Here is a 23,044-nt window from a genome sequence, read left to right on the forward strand (position 1 = left end):
CGCCCCGCGCTACCAGTCAGTGACCTTTCGCTTTCGCCGTGCAAGGAAACGGTAGAAAATGTTTGCGCCGGCTACTTTTCTGTTCAGTTCAGTCTCGTTAAACGTATGGGACAACCACGTGTTGTGCATTCGCCCGAGGAAAGGGCAGCCTTCGACGAGCGGTGGCGAGAACTCGCCCGTGAACGGGCTCGCCGTCGGCGCACTGGTCCAGCTTTTAGAGGCGCCCGAGCCCAGGCAATCCGACAGCAACAAGAAGATGCCGAGCTGAGGACGCGGGAGGCCGAAGCAATCCGACACCGTTACCAGTAGCTTACTTAACCGGGACTAAGGTCAGGTGTACGCTGGACAAGCGTCGCTTACCTCAATTTTCCGTTATATGTGTTGGTCACTTTTCTTCATTGCAGAGCTGCACTTTCCCAATGGCTCACCTGTGGTTACCCAAGTTGGTATCAAATACGTTCTGTGGAGGGCGGCAGACAGCTACTGGCACCTATACAATGGCCTAATTTGTCATCTAAGTCTAGATCAGACTGATCAGCACATACACAGTGCTCCAAGTCGGGGTCAAATAGCTTCTTCGACTAGTGGTAGTTACCCAGTCCCACACATACAATGATCCATGTGGAAAGTGCGTTGGACTAATGTTCTAATAGAACAGGGTTCGAAAGCAACCGACAGGGAAAACTTGGGTCAGTTTGTATGTAATACTGGGTATGGATCTAAATACAGAAGAAGAAGAAGAAGCTCGAAGCGTGCAGACGTGCTTTGCATCGGCTCCGTGATTTCAAATTTCCCAAGCGCCCAAAATCTCCTGGTACTACCGGTATCAGCGGAATATTTGCCAACATCAAGGGGATTCAACGGAGCCGAACTTCGGTGAGCCGCAGTTTTAAGACCAACGAGAGCCCTATTCGTTCGGCCACGCCGACGGAAGGGTTAGCCCTAACGCCGAACGCTGGCGCGCGGGAGCTCGGAGACCCGCAAGCAGCCACCGTGTCTACGGTGAGCTGTGGGGACGATCCAGCCCGGAACGCTACGATCGCGGGGAACTCAGGCACCATTGCCCACCAACCCACCGACACCGAAACCATGGAAGTTGTACCCGAGAGTCACCCGAGACCCCTGCCTGACGAGGCCTTGCCCGGGCCGTCTCCCGTCCTCTCGGAGCAGCTCCACAATCAAGAATCCCAGTGGCAAACGGTCGTTTCCCTTCATCGGAAACGCCGCCTTCAAAAACAACAATCCACTGGTGAGCAAGATCCAGTCGGGCAAACCCCGCCATCGAAAACCACACCGTTAGGGCCAGCTCTCACCCAGGCGCCAGCCGCCGCCGCGAAAGCCACGTCGCAAGCTACCTGCGAAGAGCGCGGAGCCGGAACACCTATTTCTGAAGACGCGGCTGCAACGAGCAGGCCTCGCCGACGCGCGCCTCCACTCCCGCGCACTGACATGAAAGTCATTATCCGACCGACCCCGGGCCTCATCGTTAGAAAACTACAGACCCACCAAGTGGCCAAGGCGATCGTCCAAGCCACCGGAGGTGCGCCGACCTGCAAGGGGGACGACTTCATCGTCCGCCTGCGACACGGCTCGAACATCATCATCGTGAGCACACCTCACGAGGCCACGGCGGCCACCCTCATGCAAATTATAAGCCTCACCTTTCACGGACGATCACACCCTGTGAAGGTGTATCTTTAAACACCCGAGGGCCTGCTTAAAGGTGTCGTACACGGCATCGACGCACGCACCGGCGAAGAAGAGCTTATGGCGAATCTTCGGGTCCGCACACATGGAGTCCGCATCGTGCGGGCCCGTATGCTCGGAAAATCCCAGACAGCCCTACTCCACTTCGAGGGACCACAGGTGCCTAGATTTGTGTACTACTATGGAGGGGAGATGCCCTGCCGAGACTACCAGCCGACAAGGCAGTTCTGCTCCATCTGTAGAATCACCGGACACCGACCAGACGTCTGCCCCAACCCAACGGTTCGTGCGTGCAACGTTTGCAACTACATTACCCCGACGCCGGACACACTTGTGTTCCGAAGTGCGCCCTGTGCGGAGGGGCCCATCTCACCGCCGCAACAGAGTGCAACAACAAGCTCAAACGCATTCCACCCAGATGGAAGCCTGCCTCCACCACCACACCCAAAACCCAACGACAGCCCCGCCCGGTCACTCACTCGACCAAGGCGGCTGACCTTCGCCCGCGATGGTTCAGCTCCGAGCGGGAAGGCTCCGACTTCGACTACTCGGAGTCTCCGAGCATCTACGGATCTCGGTCCGGTTCCAACCCGAGGTCCAGGTCCAGGTCCCGCTCCTGTTCTCGCCCACGGTCTCACTTTCGGTCGCCCAGACGGCGATCTCGGTCGACGCCCAAGCAAGGACAGCAGGCAGCACCAGCCATCGCGGTACTGAAAGACAAGGGGCCCCAGCAACACCACCGAAAGACCAAGGAAGCCTCAGTCAAGAGGAATACCAGTAAAGAACACGAGGTAAGCTGGGCAGCAGTAGCCTCCCCCTCGTATAAAAAACCACAGACGCCACCATCGGTGAAATTGGAACAGGAACTCGCCACCATGCGCGCACAGATACAGACACTCACACAAGAAAACAGACAACTCAAACAACAAGTGACACAGGTCACACAAATACCACAAGAGGCGGCTCCACACAAGGACATCATTGACCTCCAAACCCATGTCGATGTCATCCGCACCCAGATGCAAGCCTTTATGGACGCTACACGCGCCCAGTTGGAACAAATAACACAGACTGCAATACAACGGACAGATGCAGCAATAAAACATATGGAAGCCACTGTAGACAGCAAGCTTAAGAGCCAGCTTCACTCCGTAAAACTACGAAAGACACTACGACAGAACCTTTACAAGGTCACACCTGTAGCAGCACCAAACCAAATCGTAACATCACCGACCACAACGTCCAACAATGCCTAGACCATATAGGCAAGTCAAAGAAAACTTAGAAATTTGGCAATGGAACTGCCGTGGGTACCGCAGGAAGAAAGGGCTGCTGGCACAATTGATCGCTCATTCCTCAAAACCACCAGGGGTCATAGCCCTACAAGAGCCCGGTACCCGACCAACACTACATGGCTACGAAGAATATCACACAAGTCAAGACGACAAGTGGAAGGTAGCCACACTAGTAGACAGAAACATCACAACCATACAACACAAACCCATAGACGACGTGGACGTACTACATGTACTTCTCGAAATAATATACAAAGGCAACCAGAAACAGAGCGCCTTCGTACTCAACATTTATTGCCCCCCTAGCCAAAGGCGGGCAAACATAGGAAAACTCTATGGGGACACCCTCCGCCTCGCTAAAGACAGTCCCCTGGTAATCATGGGCGACTTCAACGCTCAGAACACCCTGTGGGGTTACCAGAGGCAGGATTGGAAGGGTCTCCAGCTACAAACACTAATTGAACAGTGTCACCTTACACTCATCACAGACCCGAACATACCGACGAGGGAAGGGAACAGCGTAACACGCGACACCACTCCCGACCTCGCCTTCATCACTCAAACCACTCGAGCCGAATGGCTCAACACACTCGAAAACCTAGGCAGCGATCACTTCATATTAAACATAACACTACAGACTGGACGCCTACGCAGGCAGATCGGCACAGCTAAACTCACTGACTGGCGAAAAATCAGGGAAGCCCAAGAACAGGACGCCGACACAATCACGAATCTGGAAGATTGGTGCGACAACCTCCGTCGACATAAACAACGCCACACAAAGGAAATCGCCAGAACGGAAGAGACCCCAGAGGTGGATCCCCACTTACTACACCTGTGGGATGCGAAACGGGGCCTTACCCGCCGCTGGAAAAAACAGAAACATAACAGGAAATTGAAGACGCGCATAGCACAAATAACAGCGGAAGCAGAGGAATATGCCATGCAACTCGCTTCCGCGAACTCGTATAGATTCTGTGACTCCTTCGGTGGCACGCTGGACACGGCGAAGACGTGGCACATCCTCAAAGCAATCCTGGACCCCACCAAAACCAAAGGAGAAGGACACAGGGCTCTGGAACGGTTACTACACACCTACGCAGGCAGCCAACAAGACCTCATCGATGCCATCAAGACCAAGTGCTATAGAGATCCCACTCCCACACAAGCATGTAGAACACCCAACACAGGACAACCCAACCCGCTAATGGACGAACCTATCACCGAAAATGAAATGAGAGCGGTTATCGCAGCCACCACCCGTAACACAGCGGCGGGTACGGACCAGATCACAAATTCGATGATCAGAAACCTGAGCGACAAGTCTATCTCCGCGCTCACAGCCTATCTCAACAAACACTGGGAACAAGGTACGGTACCGGCGATGTGGAAACACGCACGAATAATTATGATCCCCAAACCGGGCAAGAAATTGGCAATTGAAAACCTCAGACCCATATCGCTCACCTCCTGCCTCGGCAAGGTGTACGAAAAAATTATAAACACGAGACTACAGAGACACTTGGAAGATAACAAACACCTGCCGGACACCATGTTCGGTTTCCGTGCAGGCCTGTCCACACAAGATGTGCTACTCCAAATCAAGGAAGAAGTCCTCAGCAACGTTTCCCGCTGCGGCGAACACGTCCTCCTAGCAATCGACATCAAAGGGGCTTTCGACAACGTCAGCCACCAAGGAATCCTAGAAGGGCTGGCCAACACCAACTGCGGCGTGCGAACGTACAAGTATGTTCAGAGCTTCCTGAGCCACCGCACGGCGGAGCTGAAGATAGGAGAGATCCAGACCCCAGTGTACCACCCTCCCAACAAGGGAACACCACAAGGTGCTGTCATCTCTCCCACGCTGTTCAACGTCGCCATGATCTGCCTCGCAAGCAAACTGCAGGACGTAGCGGGTCTGCGGCACGCAATCTACGCAGACGATATAACACTCTGGACCACAACAGGGTCCCTCGCTGAAAAAGAAGAACGCCTACAAACTGCAGCAAATCTAATCCAAGAATACGTCAGCCAGCGGGGACTACAATGCTCGCCCGAAAAATCTGAGCTCCTACGAGTCTGGCGAGGCCGGGGTAACCACGCAGTCCCCACAGACCCAACAAGAAGACTCGAGGTACGCCTAAACGGGGGCCTCATACCAGAGAAGCCATTGCTGAGGGTGCTGGGCATGTGGTTGCAGTCCAACCAGCGCGCTACACACACCCATACACCCCTCAAAACCAGTGTCAAGGCGATATCACGCATGATCTCCCGCGTAACATCCAAGAACAGAGGAATGAAGGAAAGGGACACCCTCCGACTGGTCAGTAGTCTGGTGGTGAGCAGAATGACATACAGCCTGCCTTACTACCACCTCACACAGTCCGAGACGAAGCAGGCCGACACACTTTTGAGGATGGCATTCAAGACCGCTCTCCGCCTGCCGATGAGTACATCGACTGAAAAATTATTGGCGCTAGGGTTGCACAACACCCTCAGCGAACTGACAGAAGCCCATTACGTCTCGCAACAACAGAGACTAGCGCGGACTCACACGGGCCGGCAGGTCCTACAAACCTTGGGGTTCCCAGCAATAACAACACGAACCCAAGAAACCTGCTTAATACCTCGTCACGTCCAGGACAGGTTTCACGTTGCCCCGATACCACGCAACATGGACCCTAACCTACACTCCGGCAGGAGGAGAGCAAGGGCCCAGTACATGGAGAAAGCGTTCTGGTTCAATACCACGGCCCGTTTTACGGACGCCGCCATGTATGGGACGAACAACAAGGGCGCAGTGGCAGTGGCATGCGACCACCGAGGCAACGTTACCTCCGCTGCATCGACCCGCCCCTGCACGATCACGGAAGCCGAAGAGATGGCCATCGCGTTAGCCATCCGCGAGGGCCTACGCGCAAACCAACCAGTGACGATCCTTACGGATTCCCAGCAGGCCTGCCGCAACTTCCTACAGGGAAGAATTGGAAGACCTGCAGCACAAATCCTAGCACGAATACCTAAGGAGGACCCTGAGGACTTCACCACCCAAACCATCATCTGTGGCATCATCTGTGGCACCATCAACAGTGGCATCACGGGCAACCTGCAGGCCGACAGAGCAGCTCGAGGATTCGTACATAACCGAGCACTCATCACGCCGGCTGCAGAAGACCCGGACCCTGTCGACCTCGAGTATTCAGCCATCGTTAACTACCACAGAGGGCGTCGCTCGCGATATCCACCACCCCATCGAAATCTAAAGACAGAAGATGCCGCTGCCTGGCGTAGGCTCCAGACAGGCACTTACACGAACCTACACATATTACATCGGATACACCCCACAGCCTACACAGACGAATGCCCATGGTGTGGGGCCACGCCAACCCTATACCACATTACGTGGGAGTGCACACTACAAAACATAGAACACCTAGACACGAACACCACGAGGGAGCAATGGGAGGCACTGCTGTCCAGCTCGGCCCTCGACGACCAGCTCAAGCTGATAAAGAGAGCGGAGAAGATGGCAAGAGCCAGCGGAGCCCTGGACTAAGGGCCCCGACCATTAGCGGTTTTCTGATTATTCTTTTTATAAAGTTTATCTATCTATCTATCTATCTACTGGGTATGCGCCGCTGTCCAGTTAAATTTTTTGTTGCCAGCTTCGCGAATGGCAACAATATGCGGCTTGTATATATTTGTCTCAATAAGGCAATCAAACTCATATATGGAAGCAATGTAAGGGGTGCTCAAATAGTGCTCACCTCCTGTACAGGCGAACGACTTCAAATGATCTGCCATAATAATAATTTTCGTTTAGAGGTATGCTAAGAAAAACGGATAATTGCTGACAGGCCTTTTTGGGGGGCATTTGCACAACTAGTTAAACTACCACACGGGCAGTTGCATCTTAAGCGTGCAGCTGCCCATAGTACTTTCTCAGTGAGGATATCCTCGCCTTTCCGCCAGAATATTTTTTACTTGCAATGTTCATTTAGAAAGGGAATAAAATTATATGTCAAGCTTTCCAAATTAGAAATCAACATGGCAGCTCTGTGAAAACCTCATGTATGACTGTATATCAAAAACTGCGGTTAGCTTGATCAGGATGCCACGCTAAACTGCACCCGTGATTAATGGATGCCTGTTTTTATTGCTGCTCCAAGCGCTGCTGTTGTCCATTGATTCTGTTGAAGCAAATGAGCTACTGCAGAGTGCCAGTTCAGTCTATTTCTTGCGGTGTGCGTTTATAGCGCTGCACATGTGTCAGTCATACCATTCAAAAGGAGAAAGAAGTGCACACCAACGAAGGTCAACCCGAATTAAACGTGTTGTCATCAACCCGTAAAAAGTAAAAAGTGTGAATTAAATTAATTTCAGTTCATTTCACTTATTGAATCCTCAGGGCCAAAGGCATTAAAGAGGGGAGTGGTTACAAAACAGAAATACATAAATAAATGCAATGCATATTACAGAACAAGTAATATCATCCTCCTGTTATACAATGTTAGCTAGTGCAGAACGAAAATACTGGTTATCAATTATGTCGGCGATACCTGCGGGAAGGCAGTTGCATTCGCGTGATGTGCGAAGCAAGAAAGACTGAAATGCAATTTTAGTGTTACATATTTCAATGCCAACTTTGTGATGATGGTCAATGCGATTTGACACGTATCTGGGGGGCGAAATGAGGGAATCGCGTAGCATGGGGTGATGGTATAGTTTATGAAAAAGGCTCAAACGAATTGTCTGCCGGCGGGATGCTAGAAGAGATAAAGAAAGATTAGCTTTCATGCTTGTTACACTTGCGTTATGGTAAAAGTTGGACAGGATAAAACGAGCAGGGTTATTTTGAACCAGCTCAAGTAACGTTATCATTTTCTCATGAATCGGATCCCATATCGCGGCGGCATATTCCAAATTAGAACATATGAGTGTTTTATAAAGCAGTAATTTCAAAGAAGATGGAGTTTTGGAAAAGTTACGGCGCACGTAGCCCAACATGTGGTTAGCTTTGTTAGTAATGTATTCAATATGACGCGTCCAGTTAAGGTCAGCAGAATTATGAACACCCAGCTATTTATATGAAGTAACCGCTTCTAACGCAACGTTATTTAGGTAGTATATAGGCGGAGAGTTGGCACTTCTTGATATTCGCACAATTTTTCACTTATTAGTATTAAGTTCCATAAGCTATTCATTACTCCAAAGAGAAATGTTAGAGAGGTCACGCTGAAGACTGTTAGCATCGTCGGGAGATTTTTTTTGCGCGAAAAACAATGCAGTCATCAGCAAACAAAAGAATGTTAGATGATACAATGGAAGAGAAATCATTGATGCAAATAAGAAATAAAAGGGGTCCAAGCACTGACCCTTGTGGCACGCCCGAGTAAACTGCGCTGAGAGGTGAGTTAAAATTATTAGCGCACACGAACTGCGATCGGTTAAAAAGAAAGTATTCAATCCATTTCAGAACATCGTAGCCGATATTCAGTTGGGTTAGCTTTAAACATATTAAGCGGTGACAAACCTTGTCGAATGCTTTCGAGTAATCTGGGAAAATGCAGTAAGGTTCTGATGCGCGATCTGAAATATGGTGAAGTTTGGTAGTGAAGCTGGCAAGTTGTGTTTCGCAAGAAAATGACCCACGAAAGCCAAGCTGTGCGGGTGTAAAAAATGAATTAGGCTCGAGAAAGTTCACAAGGTTGGTGAAGATTACATGTTCTAATAGTTTGCTACAAGTACTAGTGAGCGAGATGGGGCGATAATTTATAGGGTATGTTCTATTTCCTGACTTGAATAATGGAACCACCTTGCCGACTTTCCATTGTGTTGGCAGAGTGGAACTATCGAGAGTCTGCTGAAATATCTTTGTTAGTATTAAGCAACTGTAGAAAGTCGTATTTTTTAAAATTTAGCATGAATGCTGTCAAAACCGGGCGATGAATGAAATTTTAGGACATCAATAAGTTTAGCAACGCCAAATGAACCGATGAAAATTTGAGGCATAGTTGGGAAATTATACCGGAGTGGAACGGGATGTTTCGTGTTTGATATGCGCGAGAAGTTCAGAACAAAAGTTTCGTTAAGTTCCGATGCGCGTAAATGAACCGTAATAGGGTCACCTGACGCGTCAGTTAGGTTACTAGATTCTTCGGTATGCGGGTTGATGACGCGCCAAAATTTTTTATTGTTGGTAGATAGCATCGATGGTAAAATGTTAGAGAGGAAGTTATCTTTTGCTGGCTCAAGCGCAGTTGTATACGCATCAGCGGCAGTCTTGTAAGCGTCTAAGTGTGCGTTACGTCATGATAGCCTGGCTGTACGATATCGGCGCTTTTTCTGTTAGATAGGCGTTTTATATGGGTAGTATACGATGGGGCTTGAGGATTAGAAGTGATGGTGCGTCTTGGAACATATTCTTGAGTTAGTTCGTGAACTTTGGCCGTGAACATACCCCAGTTAGTTTGCACAGTGTTTTTAAAGTTTCTGAAGACGTTTTGAATAAGAAGTGATAATTCATTGTTAATGGCATTGAAGTCTGCTCTAATATAATCTAGTATGGTCTTTTTTCTTTCTTGCAGGTTTAGGACAGGCAGTGTTAGTGTTGAAAATGAGCAAAGAGTGATCACTTATGTTAGGTAAATAGGTGATGGCTAAAGCAAAGTCGGCTCGATTGGTTAGGACCAAATGTAAAGTGTTGGCAGTGTTGATAGAGATTCTCGTAGCGTTAGTGACCAATTGGGTAAGTGAAAAAACAGAGCATAAATCAAGAAAATCGCTCACATCGGATGAAAATTGAGATAGGGTGGGAGGCCGGGTAACCCAAGAAATATTCGGAAAGTTAAAATCACCTAGTAAAAACAAGGAAGCCGATGGAAATCTGGCGCGTATTAAGTCTGTCATGAAGGTCATTAATAAACGAGCGTAGAGAAGGAGGACGATAGCATACGCCGAATATTATTTTCTGATGGTCAAGACTAACTGATGCCCAGACAGTTTCCAAGACGCTATTAGTGTAGATGCATGGTGACGGTACGTCTTTCGAAATACCAAGGAGTACGCCGCCTCCCCGTTGATTAGTTCGATCACTGCGATGTAGTGCGAAGCGGTGTGCGTTGTGAAAGAGTTCGTTATCGTGAATTTGAGATGATAGCCAAGTTTCAGTAAGTGCGATGATATGCGCCGAACAGGTGTCGATTGCCGATGAAAGAGAAAGAGAAGTTTTCTTATTCAAGATACTTCTGATGTAAGTACACACAATCGTAACATCAGATGGTGATGAATGACCGCTGCCCCTCTCGCGCCCCTAGGACGCCCCATGTGACGAAGCGCTTCATCCTTGGGGCGCTTGTTCGAATGGCTGCTTTATTTCAGCGATTGTGCCGTTAGATGGATTGTACATGAAGCATTTGCCGCGTATGTATAGCTTATTGTAGCGAAGGCGAAATTTGGGTGATCCCGGATGGCCGATTCCAAATTAGGTAAGTTTCCGTCTCGCAGCTGGAATGGCGGGTGAAAATCTTCGCTCATTGAAATTTTGTCTTCCTTGAAATCATTGAGATTTGATAGGATTAACTCTTTTATTTTGTAATTGGTAAACGTGGCAATGATGGGTCTGCATTTATTAGCGGAAAATATTCCTAAACGATGAACACGCTGAAATGGGTCGTTTCGTAGCGAGTCAAGAAATTTCGTTAGTGCATTGGTTAGTGTGCTTTCAGTTCGTTGCCAAGTTTCAACTGAATCTGTTAGTCCATGAAAAATCAAATTATCGCGGCATGACCTGTCCTCCATGTCATCTAGGCGCTTTCGTAAAAAACTTTTTTGTGAAGTTAAGCTTTCAATACTTTCTTGCATGCCTGCAAACTCATGACTGAAGGTATCAAGGCCTTTCCCTTTCTCTTCTAGTTCACCCAAACGATAGTTATTTTTGTTTCGATGCTTTTCTGCCCAGCCTTATTGGATTTAATGTCTGCGGTCAGCTCATGTTGTGCCTTCGAACTTTGTAATGAGCGGGAGTGAACATCTTTGAGCAGTTGAAAAATTACGGTCATCTGTTCTGCAGGGTCTTCAGGGAGTGATTCAATTTCTGATAAGGATTCGGATCGAGTGGTGGGGCCCGCGTTCGTTTCTATGTCACCGGAGCACAAGGGTAGGAAAGCCATAGGAAAGCAATTATGCACAGTTTCACACAACACCCCTGGGAACTGGAACAGCAATAAGCAGATGTCATCGCTTTTTTTCAGCGTACAACGAAAACGTACACACCTGCATCGGAGCAAAGCGAAAATCAGGAGCCATGCTTCTTGCAATGTTCCGGTGCCCACTGAATCCGAGGATGCAGTGGCCACAGCTTAAATTCTTTGCGGGTGATGATGCAGTTCTCGATGGGTTGAACGGCCGAAGGCGAGTGATTCCATCGGGTGCGCAGGGATGAAAGATTTGTTGAAGAGGCTACAGTCAGGCAGTGGTAGCATCTGAGCTGATGGGCATGAGGGAGATAGCGATTCCGGTATCAGCCAGGTGAAGAAGAGCGTCAGCGTAACCTCCATCGGAGCAAAGCGAAAATCAGGAGCCATGCTTCTTGCAGTGTTCCCGTGCCCACTCTATGTGTTCTATGTGAACGGCAGACACATTACATTGCGCATTATTGATTTTTTTTTACTCTTTAGACTAGCTTTTCAAGCACAGAAAAACCAACAATTACTAAAAAGCAGTGTATAAATGCGAGCAGCGTATGAGTAGGAGCCGTGTAGAAATACGGGCTAACACTGCAGAGAAAATGACATACCTGGTGGCAAACAGACACGTTGTTTCAGATACATGGCCCTGAATATTGCGCAGAGAAATTGTGAAATGCTTTTAAGAATTGATGCAAATGTGCATTTGGTGTTAAATATAGTTTAGTTTAGTATATCTTATCGTTAAATTTAGTGAAATATAGGTCACGTGAACAAGGTTTTCATGTAAGGTATTGTGTGTCTTACGTCGTGTAAAACTCCAATAATGTTTATTCACCATTGCTGTTCTCAAAGAGTAAGCACAATTAAACCTAAGCAGACAGCACAGCAGGTTCTCGGTATGGTGCATTTTACCATTAGCTCAGGAAAATTGTAATTAGCGATTATAGTTACACTTACTAGGGCAGATTTTTGCCTCCACTTTTTGCAACAAAATGTACTTAATCAATAGAAGCTTGCTAAAGTGAGTAGAACAAGTTTGTCTGCATGCATAGCTGTGCTAAGTGTGCACATAAAGACGAAAAAAAATCAACCACCCAAATAGTTAACAGCGGAAAAGGCAAAATACTGCATTAAAGGTACACTCACGAAAAACACTAAATCGCTCTACAGCTGCTTAATACTGATAGCGTATTCTTCGCAAACCTAATTATCCATAATTGAGGGGCAATTGCTTAATTATTAAAGCATATATTGAAAGTCAAAGCAAGGTATCATTTTCGTTTATTTCGCGCTGAAACCCCGGCGCTTGTACATCAGGGCGATGTTACAAATTGCGAATTATATCTTTGATATTTGGGTTACGTTAGATCGGGAATGTTTCCCCAAACTTGCCATGTTCAATGTTTTGCTAATTTCTTACGCACCGTAGGTAATGCTTACCAATAAGCAAATAAATAGCTAGTAGCATAGGCAGTCAAAACGCATGTCTTCGCAAGCTGAGGTGGGTAATAAAGCAGCCGCTGCCACGTTTCATCATATTTGTGCGCCTTGCCTAGTTTACCGCGCCTTTTCTCCTGACAGGCGTCGCGTTTTTGGTACTGCCAAATGGTACTTTATTTGTAGAGATCTACATATTTTTCACTTTATTGTCCCAATAAATGAACGATAATGAACTTTTCTACACTAAGGAATCCAAGCTTTATGCAGGTTTATTCGACAGTTGGACTGCTTACATTGGTTTTTGCTACACAAAGTATTGCAGATATGCGTTTAGCTGTGTTTAGCAACCAGTTACCGCGAAATTTGTTCGAATTGCAATTCTGCTTTCCGTTATGGATTCCAACGCGGTTACATCGAAACGAGGTTCTTCGTTTCCTGAGCTGTCTGCGGGGGACTGACCACCAACACCGCTCCGATATTTCAAAATAGCAGCAGAATGGTAACATTCTTTCGGGCCATGTTTTAAGGCAGCTCATCTTAAGCCATTACGTAAAGAATCGCTTTCGTGAACCTTATCCATACATCGATAAACCATTTCTGGAGGAGTAATTTTACATGCAAATGCAATGGTATAATTAAAAAAATTCTTTTTAGTGTTAGTAACAGATGCTCATGTAACAGCACCTGTCAATCTGCAAACTATTTTCATTAGTTCATTCCTGGAAGTCGTTTCTAAGAGGCCAGCATGTCACCAGTGATTAAAGAAACTAAATCGCCAATCTGGCCACAATCCTTGCTGCACTACCACAATGCATGCATTAAATAAATACAAGTATCCCGGCAACGGCGGCCGCATTTCGAAGGAGGCGAAATGCGACAACACCCGTGTACTTAGATTTAGGTGCACGTTAAAGAACCCCAAGTGGTATAAATTTCCGGAGTCCCCCACTACGGCGGGCCTCACAATCAGAAAGTGCTTTTGGCACGTAAAACCCACATTTAAAAAAATAATAATAAATACAAGTAGTCCATAACTGCGGAACATGAATGCGCAACACTATAGTCGGATACAACTTTAGAAAAAAAAACAAAAAAACTTTTGGCACGTAAAACCCCATATATTATTATTATTATTAACTTTAGAAAAAAGGGGAGGCCCCGCCCAGATGACCGAAGCGGCGAAGTCACCGGCCGTCCGGCGCATGACGTCGGTCCAGAATGCGCGCCCATTGGTGCACCCGCCTCGGAGGAGTAAACGCCTCCTTTTTTCTAAAGTTGTATCCGACTATAGTGTCCTCTTCACGTCTAGACTGAATGTGTTTACACCAAATGTAAAAGTAGTACTGGTATGCCAGTTGAAGCACAGAAAATTGCTTGTAAATGGTCAGAGGGCCCTAAATAATATACTTAAATACTTGTTGCTTGGAATCAGTTTTGTTTTCAAAAGGTGGATGCTCCGTGACGTCATTAAACATCAGCTCTCTCCTTTCTCGTAAGCGTTGCTAAAAGAAACGCGCGGGAACATTTTATATTTAAGAGGAATGCCATCCTACGTGAACTTACGGCTGCCCAACATCAGTGATCCTTTTCTTTTGTCTCAATGTCAGGACGTCAGGATTATGTCAGACGCCAGGTTCACCACTTGGAGTGCAGCTTTTATATGAAACTAAAATAGCTACTACCTTTTTTCTAAACGTCATTTCTGCAAGCTTTGTTACCTTTATATGAGAGGGATACATGTAGTTGGTTTTACACGCCCCTACCCTTATATGCTCAAGTGAAAAAAAAATGGAAACCGCCGGTGCAGTTGGTATGTTTACAAGACTATGCTTCTTGATGCTCATTTTTTCTCGCTGCTATTTCTTTAATATGACTTATTTTTTTCTTATTGCTCAAAAAACGTTCTTAGATCCTTCATATAGCCTTCTTTACAAGCCAGTTTGTACGTTTCGAGTGCAGTTCAAAGCGCGATACATTTCGCGGTGCTTACCACGGAGATTGCACATTTTATTGATAATTTTTGTTGCAATTTTATGCGGTAATTTTTGAGAATGCTACATATATATTCCCTACAAAAATTAGTCTGAGCTTGCAAAGTTAAACGTGACAACTATTACAAGTACATGTAAGCGTAGAAGTGCTACTACCATAGGCGACTCGGGCTAATGTTTTTGTTGTTGTTGTTGTCCATAGTTTAAGACATCTTATATTGTGGTGATAGTTGTAGTTGTCTTCGTAGAAGTGGTACTGGGGACGAAAACCGAATATTATCTACATGCAGAAGCATGTAGCTATTGCCTGAAAAAAGACATGAACACAAACACAAAAAATAAAATGAAAGTAAGTGCGTATCTCAATCTCGTTATAATTTTGAATAAAAACCGAACAAGCAATACACCTTGGTTTCCTCAAGGCAAAATATGCTACTTAGAATGAAAGAAAAGGAAATGGGCATATAATGGTGAAAATTGCTGTTTGGAATATGTGCGGAATATTTGGAGATTGAGTACATTGTTACGATATAGAGGTAACTAGAAGAAAGCTTACCTAATATTTTGAGATTCGTTTGAACAGTCCTGATTTTAGGCTTAAGAAGAAGCTTTTGCTCGGGTGCTCCTATTTAAATAAATGTGAACGAATAATACATTTTTCTCGGCAACCATTGCATCAAATTTGAGGAGGTTTGTTTCATTTAACCGAAATACTTAAAATCTAGTGACTGTTAACTCCTAATTTTTTATTTATCTCGTAAATTTTTTTACCAAAGATTGGTAAAATCGCAAATTTTCAGAAAACGAAACTATCAAGTTTAATACTCTGTAACTCAGCAATACAAAAACACATCAAAATTATATGAATTTCATCTAAGCGTACATCTAAAGCGAACAAAATTCATAGGTTACACATGAATCTCAAGAAAATTTAGTAATATGTAAATACGACTTCTTCAGAACCCTTGTACACAACGTAACGATTTCGCGTAAGATATCAATTGACGTACTGAATTTGTCCGCTTTGAATGATCTAATGGAGCTGTTTACAGAACTGCGATATCTGTTTTTGATGCATAACTATAATTTTGTAAACTTCGTGCTTATAATTTTTTCAAACTTTCGAATTTTTGAAAATTCTTTTACCGAAATTCAGGCCCTAAATAGAAGTTCCGCTCCCAACAGTCAGTAGAATTTACCTCTCGCTCTGTCTCAAATGCAGCAAATTTCATTAAAATTGGTCCAGGAGTTACCTCAGAAAAGCGTTTCAGTGTTTTGCGGGTATTTGAATAGGCCGCGTCGGAGTTGGGCCCGAACTAAAGCTTGCTTTTAAATCATGAGAGAAGACGGTCATGTATATTCATTCGAGTTGATTCTTTATGCATAATTTGATAAATGCGTACCTGATTTTGCGCGTAGTGCACATCAAACGTAACCAAGATAAGTATATTAGTTGTACAAATGACCTTTTGTATATATATCTGAAGTTTGAGCAGAAAGATGGCTCCTGTACTTTTGCGTTTCAGTGCTGCATTGTGGGCTTTAAGTATTGTGACGCCCTGAACTTCCTGTTCTTTTTCTACTCGTACGTTTTAATATTATTTTCCATAAAGCAATATTTGTTTGCCCATTTAATGCGGAAGAGTGAGTCGCCACAGCAACACTTTGTGGAAACGGGCCAGCAATAGTAGCGAAGGTTACGGGAGTGTTGGGCAGATGCGGTCGCTCGTATTGGGCGATTAATCATGTTTTTATTATTCATGTAGACGTTAATGACGTAATATATTTTATTAATCATGTAGACGTTAACTCCCGGTTTACGCACGGGTGTAGTGTCAGCACGGAATACCCAGAAACAGTGGAACGGGTTGTGATTTTGCTTGCGCTTACCGACCCCCTCGGCGAGGTAGAAATTGGCGACTCACAAGACGCACTTCGTAACAACGCGCGGGGGCGCATTTCCTCCGAAGCTCTCTGGATCTTAAGGAAAGCTGGTCGACAGCACTTGAATAGAACCGCGTTCATGTGGTTTCCAATGCACGTCGATAACCCCACCGACGAGGGCCCCCCTAACTTGAACGAGGTAGCAGACCGCTCTGCGTGAGAAGTGACCCGCCACACAGAGTCGGAGACCCCCTCTTCGAGTTCGGACTTCCTGGTGCGAAACAGGCGAGAACATTTAATCAGATAGAATGACATCACCAAGGACTACCACTTAGGTAGGCCGATATTGCCCCCACTTCATCCCAAAACGTCCCCAGGCAGTCTTCTGGTGACAACTGCAAACACACACCTTTCCCAGTCCAGTGCGATGGTGGTACATTTTCCCTTCGCAATACCCGAGTGCGTTTTGCAATTTATGTCAGGCAACTAGAGGGACGCGCTTGCACATGTTGTAGAAGTGTCCTGTCATAGCAGCTAAAATGGCAGCAGATCCGGAGCCTCTTGCGTCGAAGTGGGCCACCACTCTGCGCATCTCCAACCTCAAGGCACAAGAGCAGGCAGTCCAGCGGGTCGGAGAGGTGGCGACGAGGCGAGGCCTCGAAGCCCCCTCATGGGAGACCTGAGCTCGGGTTCGTAAACTTTGCCGGATTTTCAGTAAAATTGTTTCCATCTATCATCGCTCTGCGTGGGAATACATGAAGGTACGTTGTAATGCTGAGCATTTTAACTATAGCGCCGCTGCCGTGGCACATAAAAGGCAATGCTAGCATTGAGCGCTCGCAAGCTCCTATGGTTTTCCGTCAATATCAGCTTCTACATCGCACCACAGACTGATCGAGACGCGAAAGCTACCACTTAACGCACGTGCGTGGCAGCACTTGCTCACGTCAAGGAGGAGGAATATAGTGCTTGTTACCGGTAGATCTAGCCTCGCAAACACATTGCGGCAATTCATCTGCCGAGTGTCAATTACCTTTAGAAAAGGATTGGGGGGAGGGGATAAACTGTGCTACAGAGGTAAATGCGACTCAAACATCAGATTTATCGGTAACGCTGTTTCCTTAGCCGGCGTTCTTATTACGCTCCACTAGGTATCTGCGAAGTATTTGCGTTGCAAAGTGAATGCGCGAAGGTCACATGAGCAAGGGGAGTGATAGCGAAGTTAGTAAGTAGAGCATGAACGAGAACTGGTGTAATGGGTGTGTCATGTACGCGCGCTACTCTGGCGCCATATCGCAGCCATCGTCATCGCACAGCCCGTCTTGCACGGCACTATGCTTCTCTTCACACGCTTTCCTTGCCCCAACGGCAAAGTCGTCCCATCGCGGCAGGAAAATTCTCCCACCAATATCAGCGGAGACAACACCCAATAAAGCGTCACATCGATCCTTACGCGTAGCCGCTCGTCATCGCCTCTTACAGGAGCAGTGACTCCGTCAGAAGCGCTGGTACTGCAAACTGAACTCAGCAGCTGACGCCGCGGGCGAGCGTAGCCATTCCCACCACATGCCGTCACCTGGAAGCTGAAGCTTTCGCTCAATACGTAGAAACATATTTTCGTTGGGCTTGATTAAAGGAAATTCATTACAACTCTTCATTTGACAAGTTTGGAATGGGCACTGTGTAAAGGCAGTAACCCCTATTTCGACCTCGGGTTATATTGCCAGCATATAGCAACAATAGGTCCAGATACCGTAGTTGGCAGATCTTTAATGTTTCCTAACTGAAACTGAGCCCGGCAGAGTTGGATAAGAATACCTTAATAATGTCATGAACACCGGCCTCCTGATCATCGTTTGAAATATTTCTTAAAATTACGAGAGAATCATCTACGTACCGGCATATTTTAACAACACGAGGATCCTGCACATGTGAATGGATGCGTGCCCCGACATAGGCCAAAAACACATCACACAAAACCGAAGCTACTGCCGAGTCTTTACATATTTCTCGCTTTGGAGGGCAACGTTTCCCTCAGACTTCACAGCAGTTGAGTTAAAAATAAATTCTAACAAATTTAAGCGAGTGGTATTTCAAATCCCTGTAGCATTCTCAAAATCCCTTTCTCCGTAAGCCGCTATCTTTTCTTTTAGGACACTTAAGAGCTCTTGATGTGGAACAGAGTAAAACAATACTTCTATATCAACTGGAAAACCATTTTCAACCCAGGTGACAGTTCATCCAATATAATTTCAACGTCCGAAGAATTCCTTATCGAAAAGTGATCTCCGCTCACTAATAGCTGTAGATGCTTTTGAAGGTATCGAGCGAAGACGCATTGCCATGACCCATTTTCCGAAACTATGGCGCGAAGTAGTACTCCTGATTTATGGCTCTTCAGCGTGAAACAAACGTCAAGAAACCCTTTTCGCTCCTTCCTTGCTTGATTAGCAAGGCTCACTAAGCGCAGATCGTACACCAAACCAAGTGCTTTTCTTTTTTGGATCTGCAGATTTAACGTACATTTAAAAAAAATTTGTTCAATGACACGAGCTGTTTTCTCCCGAGCCATTGCCTTTGGCAACACGGAAAAACCCCCTTCCTTATCATCTTGCTAAACAATACGGTTGTGTTTTTCGAGGGCTTTAAAAATCTTCGTAAAGGCAGTTTTGAGGCCGGAATGGCCGCGCCATTCCTTTTCAAGCACGCCACTTCTTCCGTAAGGGCAGCTTCTTTGTTCTGCTGGGCGCTGCTGTCTGCAATGCGGCGTACCATGGAGAGCAACTCCAAACGCCGCACAGAAGCTGAACTTTGGTCCTTTGTCCAAAATATTTTTGACCTCTGGTGGGATCTTGGCTCCCCCTGGAGCTTTCACCTTATTCCCGTCTACAACTGCCTTCCTTGGTCGCATTTCCAGGCTTCGAAGCACTCGCTGCCGAAGAAATTCAGTGGAAATTGCCGCTTGCCTTTTCACTGCTTCCAGGATCCTCGCGTTTTTAAATTTGTCGTAGATAATTATCTCGGAAACTTAAGAAATGTTTCAAACGATCATCTGGAGGCTGCTGGTCTTGACAATATTAAGGCGTTCTCATCCAACTCTGCCGGGCTTAGCTTCACTTGGGTAACTTCAAAGAACTGCCAACTACAGTATCTGTGCTTATTGTTGCTATATGCTGGCAATGTAACCCGAGGTCTAAAAAGGGGCTACTGCCTTTTACCAGTGCCCATTCCAAACTTGTTAAACGAGGAATTGTACTGAGTTGCCTTTAATGAGCACTAAGAAAACATGTTTCCACGTAATGAGTGAAAGGTTCGGCGTCCAAGTGACGCGGCTTAAGGAAGCCGGATAAGCATCGGTTTTAGTTACTGCGGTTTCAAAAGCGTTGCTCCTGAATCATACATCTCGCGATGACAACGGAACCTTTCTGTGAAAACGCTGGAGTTAGGACTCGCGGCACTAGCCGCGAGCCAACTGACATTCGTGCATCTGTCACTTCAACGCGCACAAAACGTTGAAAGTGCAGCGCATACGAAGCTACCGGCTCTACGCGGACTCTGAAAACATTGGAGATCACTTTGAAGTTCAGGCCCGCGCGGGCACGCACTTTAGGCGCGTCGCAGACCGCTTTCACGACACATGAGCGCCGGCAACGCGCGCCTACAGTGTCTGTCAAAGTTGCATACTACGGCGTCCGCGACTCGCCTTTTAACAGGGCATGTTAGCACTGCCCATTCCAAACTTCTTAAAAGAGGAATTGTACTGAATTGCCTTCAGTCAGCCCTAGGAAAACATGTTTCCACGTAATGCGCGAAAGGTTCTGCTCCCAAGTGACGCGGCTGAAGGAAGCCGGATACCCATCGGTTTTAGTTACTGCGGTTTCAGAAGCGTTGCTTCGAAAGATTAAGAACCCTTATCGAAAGAGTAAGCCTAGTAAGCAAAAAAAGCCTCGTGTAGGTGATTCCGTATATTCATAAATTGTAACACAGTATGAATATACGGAAAAACTTTACAACTTTTACAATGAGAAGCAAAGAGAAGTTGTAACAATGCACTACTAAGCATAGAAATTAATTCGCAGACAGAAATGTAGCCAATGAAATTCCTTCGGGTTGCGGTCGCCGGTATATAGGCCAAACGGGCCGATGTTTCAACGAGCGGGCCAGGGAGCATAATCTTAATGTGCGTAATAAGACAGGCAGCTTTCTGGTTGAACATTGCAAGCTGTGCGGCTGCAAGCGAAAATTTGACGACACTAAGTTTCTGATCCAAGCAAAATACAGGACTGAGCGAGATATCATGGAAGCATCTTATCAAAAATTCGACGGACAAATGCGTCAGCAAGCCATCCATGTTTTTGAATGATGACGAGATTGAGTATCTTAAAGTTTATGTTTAGGACCTAAAGAGTTTGATCCCCTTCTTCAAGGTGTTTTTTTCTTTACATAAGCCTGCTCAAGCCAAGTGTGTCAATGCCTTGTTCTGTGCGCATGATCCTTGTTTTCATTATTGTATTTTCTTGTGCATAGTGATTTCACCTTAGGCCGAAGCATTGAGATACGTGGTGATAGTAGACTATATTCGATGAGCGTATCTTGTTCTTACTGCTTCAATGGATTTAGTAACGTGTTCTTAAACGCGTGCGGTATCTTGTTTTTGGTTGATCATGTGTGACCATATCTGCGCTAACTGCGATGCTACATGGCAAGCTTCCTTGCACATAAATAGGCCGGTTTCGGTGCAGATAAAACCAGTTGTTAGACATTGTGTTGTGGTTTGTGTTTCTTTGTCTGCGCCCCAGTCGCGCTGCGCCTTTTGAATGTGTCCCTACGTTTCATTACCCGGGTTAAGGCAGATACAGGTAATTACAAACATAGGTGCTATTATGCCGACTTAACAATACTGTTCCGTATAGTCCTCACCCCAGTTCCGATAATTGTCCCATAGCAGAACAAAATTTCAGACGCCTGTGTGGTATAATTCGTCCGACAAACTGTGGAAGCACCCTCTGACTGCTGTCGTGTATCTCGTTGCACGTGAATCGCTGTCTTGCCAGGAACTTCTTCAGTGAACCGAAAACATGGAAATCACTAGGCGCGAGGTCAAGACTGCATCGTGGATGGTCCAGACTCTCCCAGTAAAGTGTCCGGAGCTTGTCGGTGGTTGTGATTGCCACATGTTTCCTCTGATTGTGGTGGAAGATCACGGTGTTGTCCACATCGAGAAGCCCTCTGCGTTCTTGCCTGATGGCAGCCAGCAGAGGTTACAGTGTTGAACATTAACTGTCCGCATTGATGGTGGCACCTTGTGGCATTAAATCCAACAGAAGTGGGCCTCGGCGAAAAGACCGTTAACGTAACTTTCCCAACAAATGGCACTGGACGAAATTGTTTTGTAACAGGCGAACCCGGATGTTTCCGCACCATGCTTTGCTGCTTTGACTCCATAGTGAAATGCAGGATCCACGTTTCATCATTCGTAGCAGTGCAGCCCAGGAATATTTCGCCCTTCTCGGCATACATTTGCAGCTGATTCAATGAAGCAATCATTTAATGAAGAAACCACGCAATTCAACTGCTTAGGCATCCACCGGCATGAAACCATCCGGTACCCTAAGGATGCGTGAACAATGTCGCAATCACTCCCATACGAAATGCCAAGCTCCCGGAAATGTCCTTGAGGAGCACACGCCGATCTGCTTTCACCATCGCAACCACGTGGGAAATGATCTTGTCAGAAAGCGACGTGTGCGGCCACCCCGAACGGTCATTCTCATGGAAGTGTACACGGCCTTTTGCGACCTCACAACACCACTACCTCACACTTCTCAAAGCTAGACACCTTTCCCCATACGTAGGCTTTCTTAACTATGAATTTCGATGGGCGTTCGTCACTTGCTCCATAGAAACCGAATCACACATCGTGATTCGTACGCCATGGATGTGTGAAGCCCAACCGCCATCTTCAACTGACAGCAGCGCCATGCCTCGGAGCTACCGGCAGATAAGACCAGGCCGGTCCAAGAAAGGTTGACCGCTAGGAATAGATATGCTGACTTCGCATTTACAGCCATAATTTGGCTAAAAATATAGGGGTAAAGACTTTTTGATTAGTTGTGTTTCTTCTTTGCACGCAAGTCTACCGGTTTTGTTGGGATCCCAAAATTCCGGTCATGACTTCTGTAGTAATGTTGGTGTCAATAATTTCCGGTGCATGGCTGTTCTTTCCCGTACGAAGTCGCAATGAGTGGGACATTTCACTGCGCACTTATATCTAAGGCAATCGCTGAATTTCCGAGGCTTGAACAAAGCGTCGTCTTATATGTTCATTGGTGCAAGTACGTCGGCGGTGGCCACACCGACTCGGCGACCGATGCCGCACTGCGCACTTGCATTGAATGGATTTCTAATGTAATGAGCTTCGACAGTGAAGGCAAAGCAGCTGGAAGGTGTGCAGCTCGGAAATCAGATGTTCCGGAACTCAATGATACCCAGCACTGCGGGACCCAGGACATGAATTGTTACTTAGAAATAATCATTC

At 46.4% G+C, this 23,044-nt stretch overlaps 1 protein-coding gene across 1 annotated transcript in view; it reads left to right on the forward strand.

The window, feature by feature from the left end:
• The first annotated feature begins 1,449 nt into the window (after positions 1-1,449).
• The window catches only part of Tango8 (Transport and Golgi organization 8), a 77,773-nt gene continuing 56,178 nt past the window's right edge, over positions 1,450-23,044 (forward strand). The window contains exons 1-3 of the mRNA XM_065435750.1: positions 1,450-1,643; positions 2,126-2,498; positions 5,980-6,138. Of these exons, the coding sequence (XP_065291822.1) occupies positions 1,450-1,643; positions 2,126-2,498; positions 5,980-6,138 (726 nt within the window). The remainder of the gene's footprint in view (positions 1,644-2,125; positions 2,499-5,979; positions 6,139-23,044) is intronic.

The sequence above is a fragment of the Dermacentor albipictus genome, chromosome 7 (assembly GCF_038994185.2).
Source record: "Dermacentor albipictus isolate Rhodes 1998 colony chromosome 7, USDA_Dalb.pri_finalv2, whole genome shotgun sequence".
NCBI lineage: Eukaryota > Metazoa > Arthropoda > Arachnida > Ixodida > Ixodidae > Dermacentor > Dermacentor albipictus.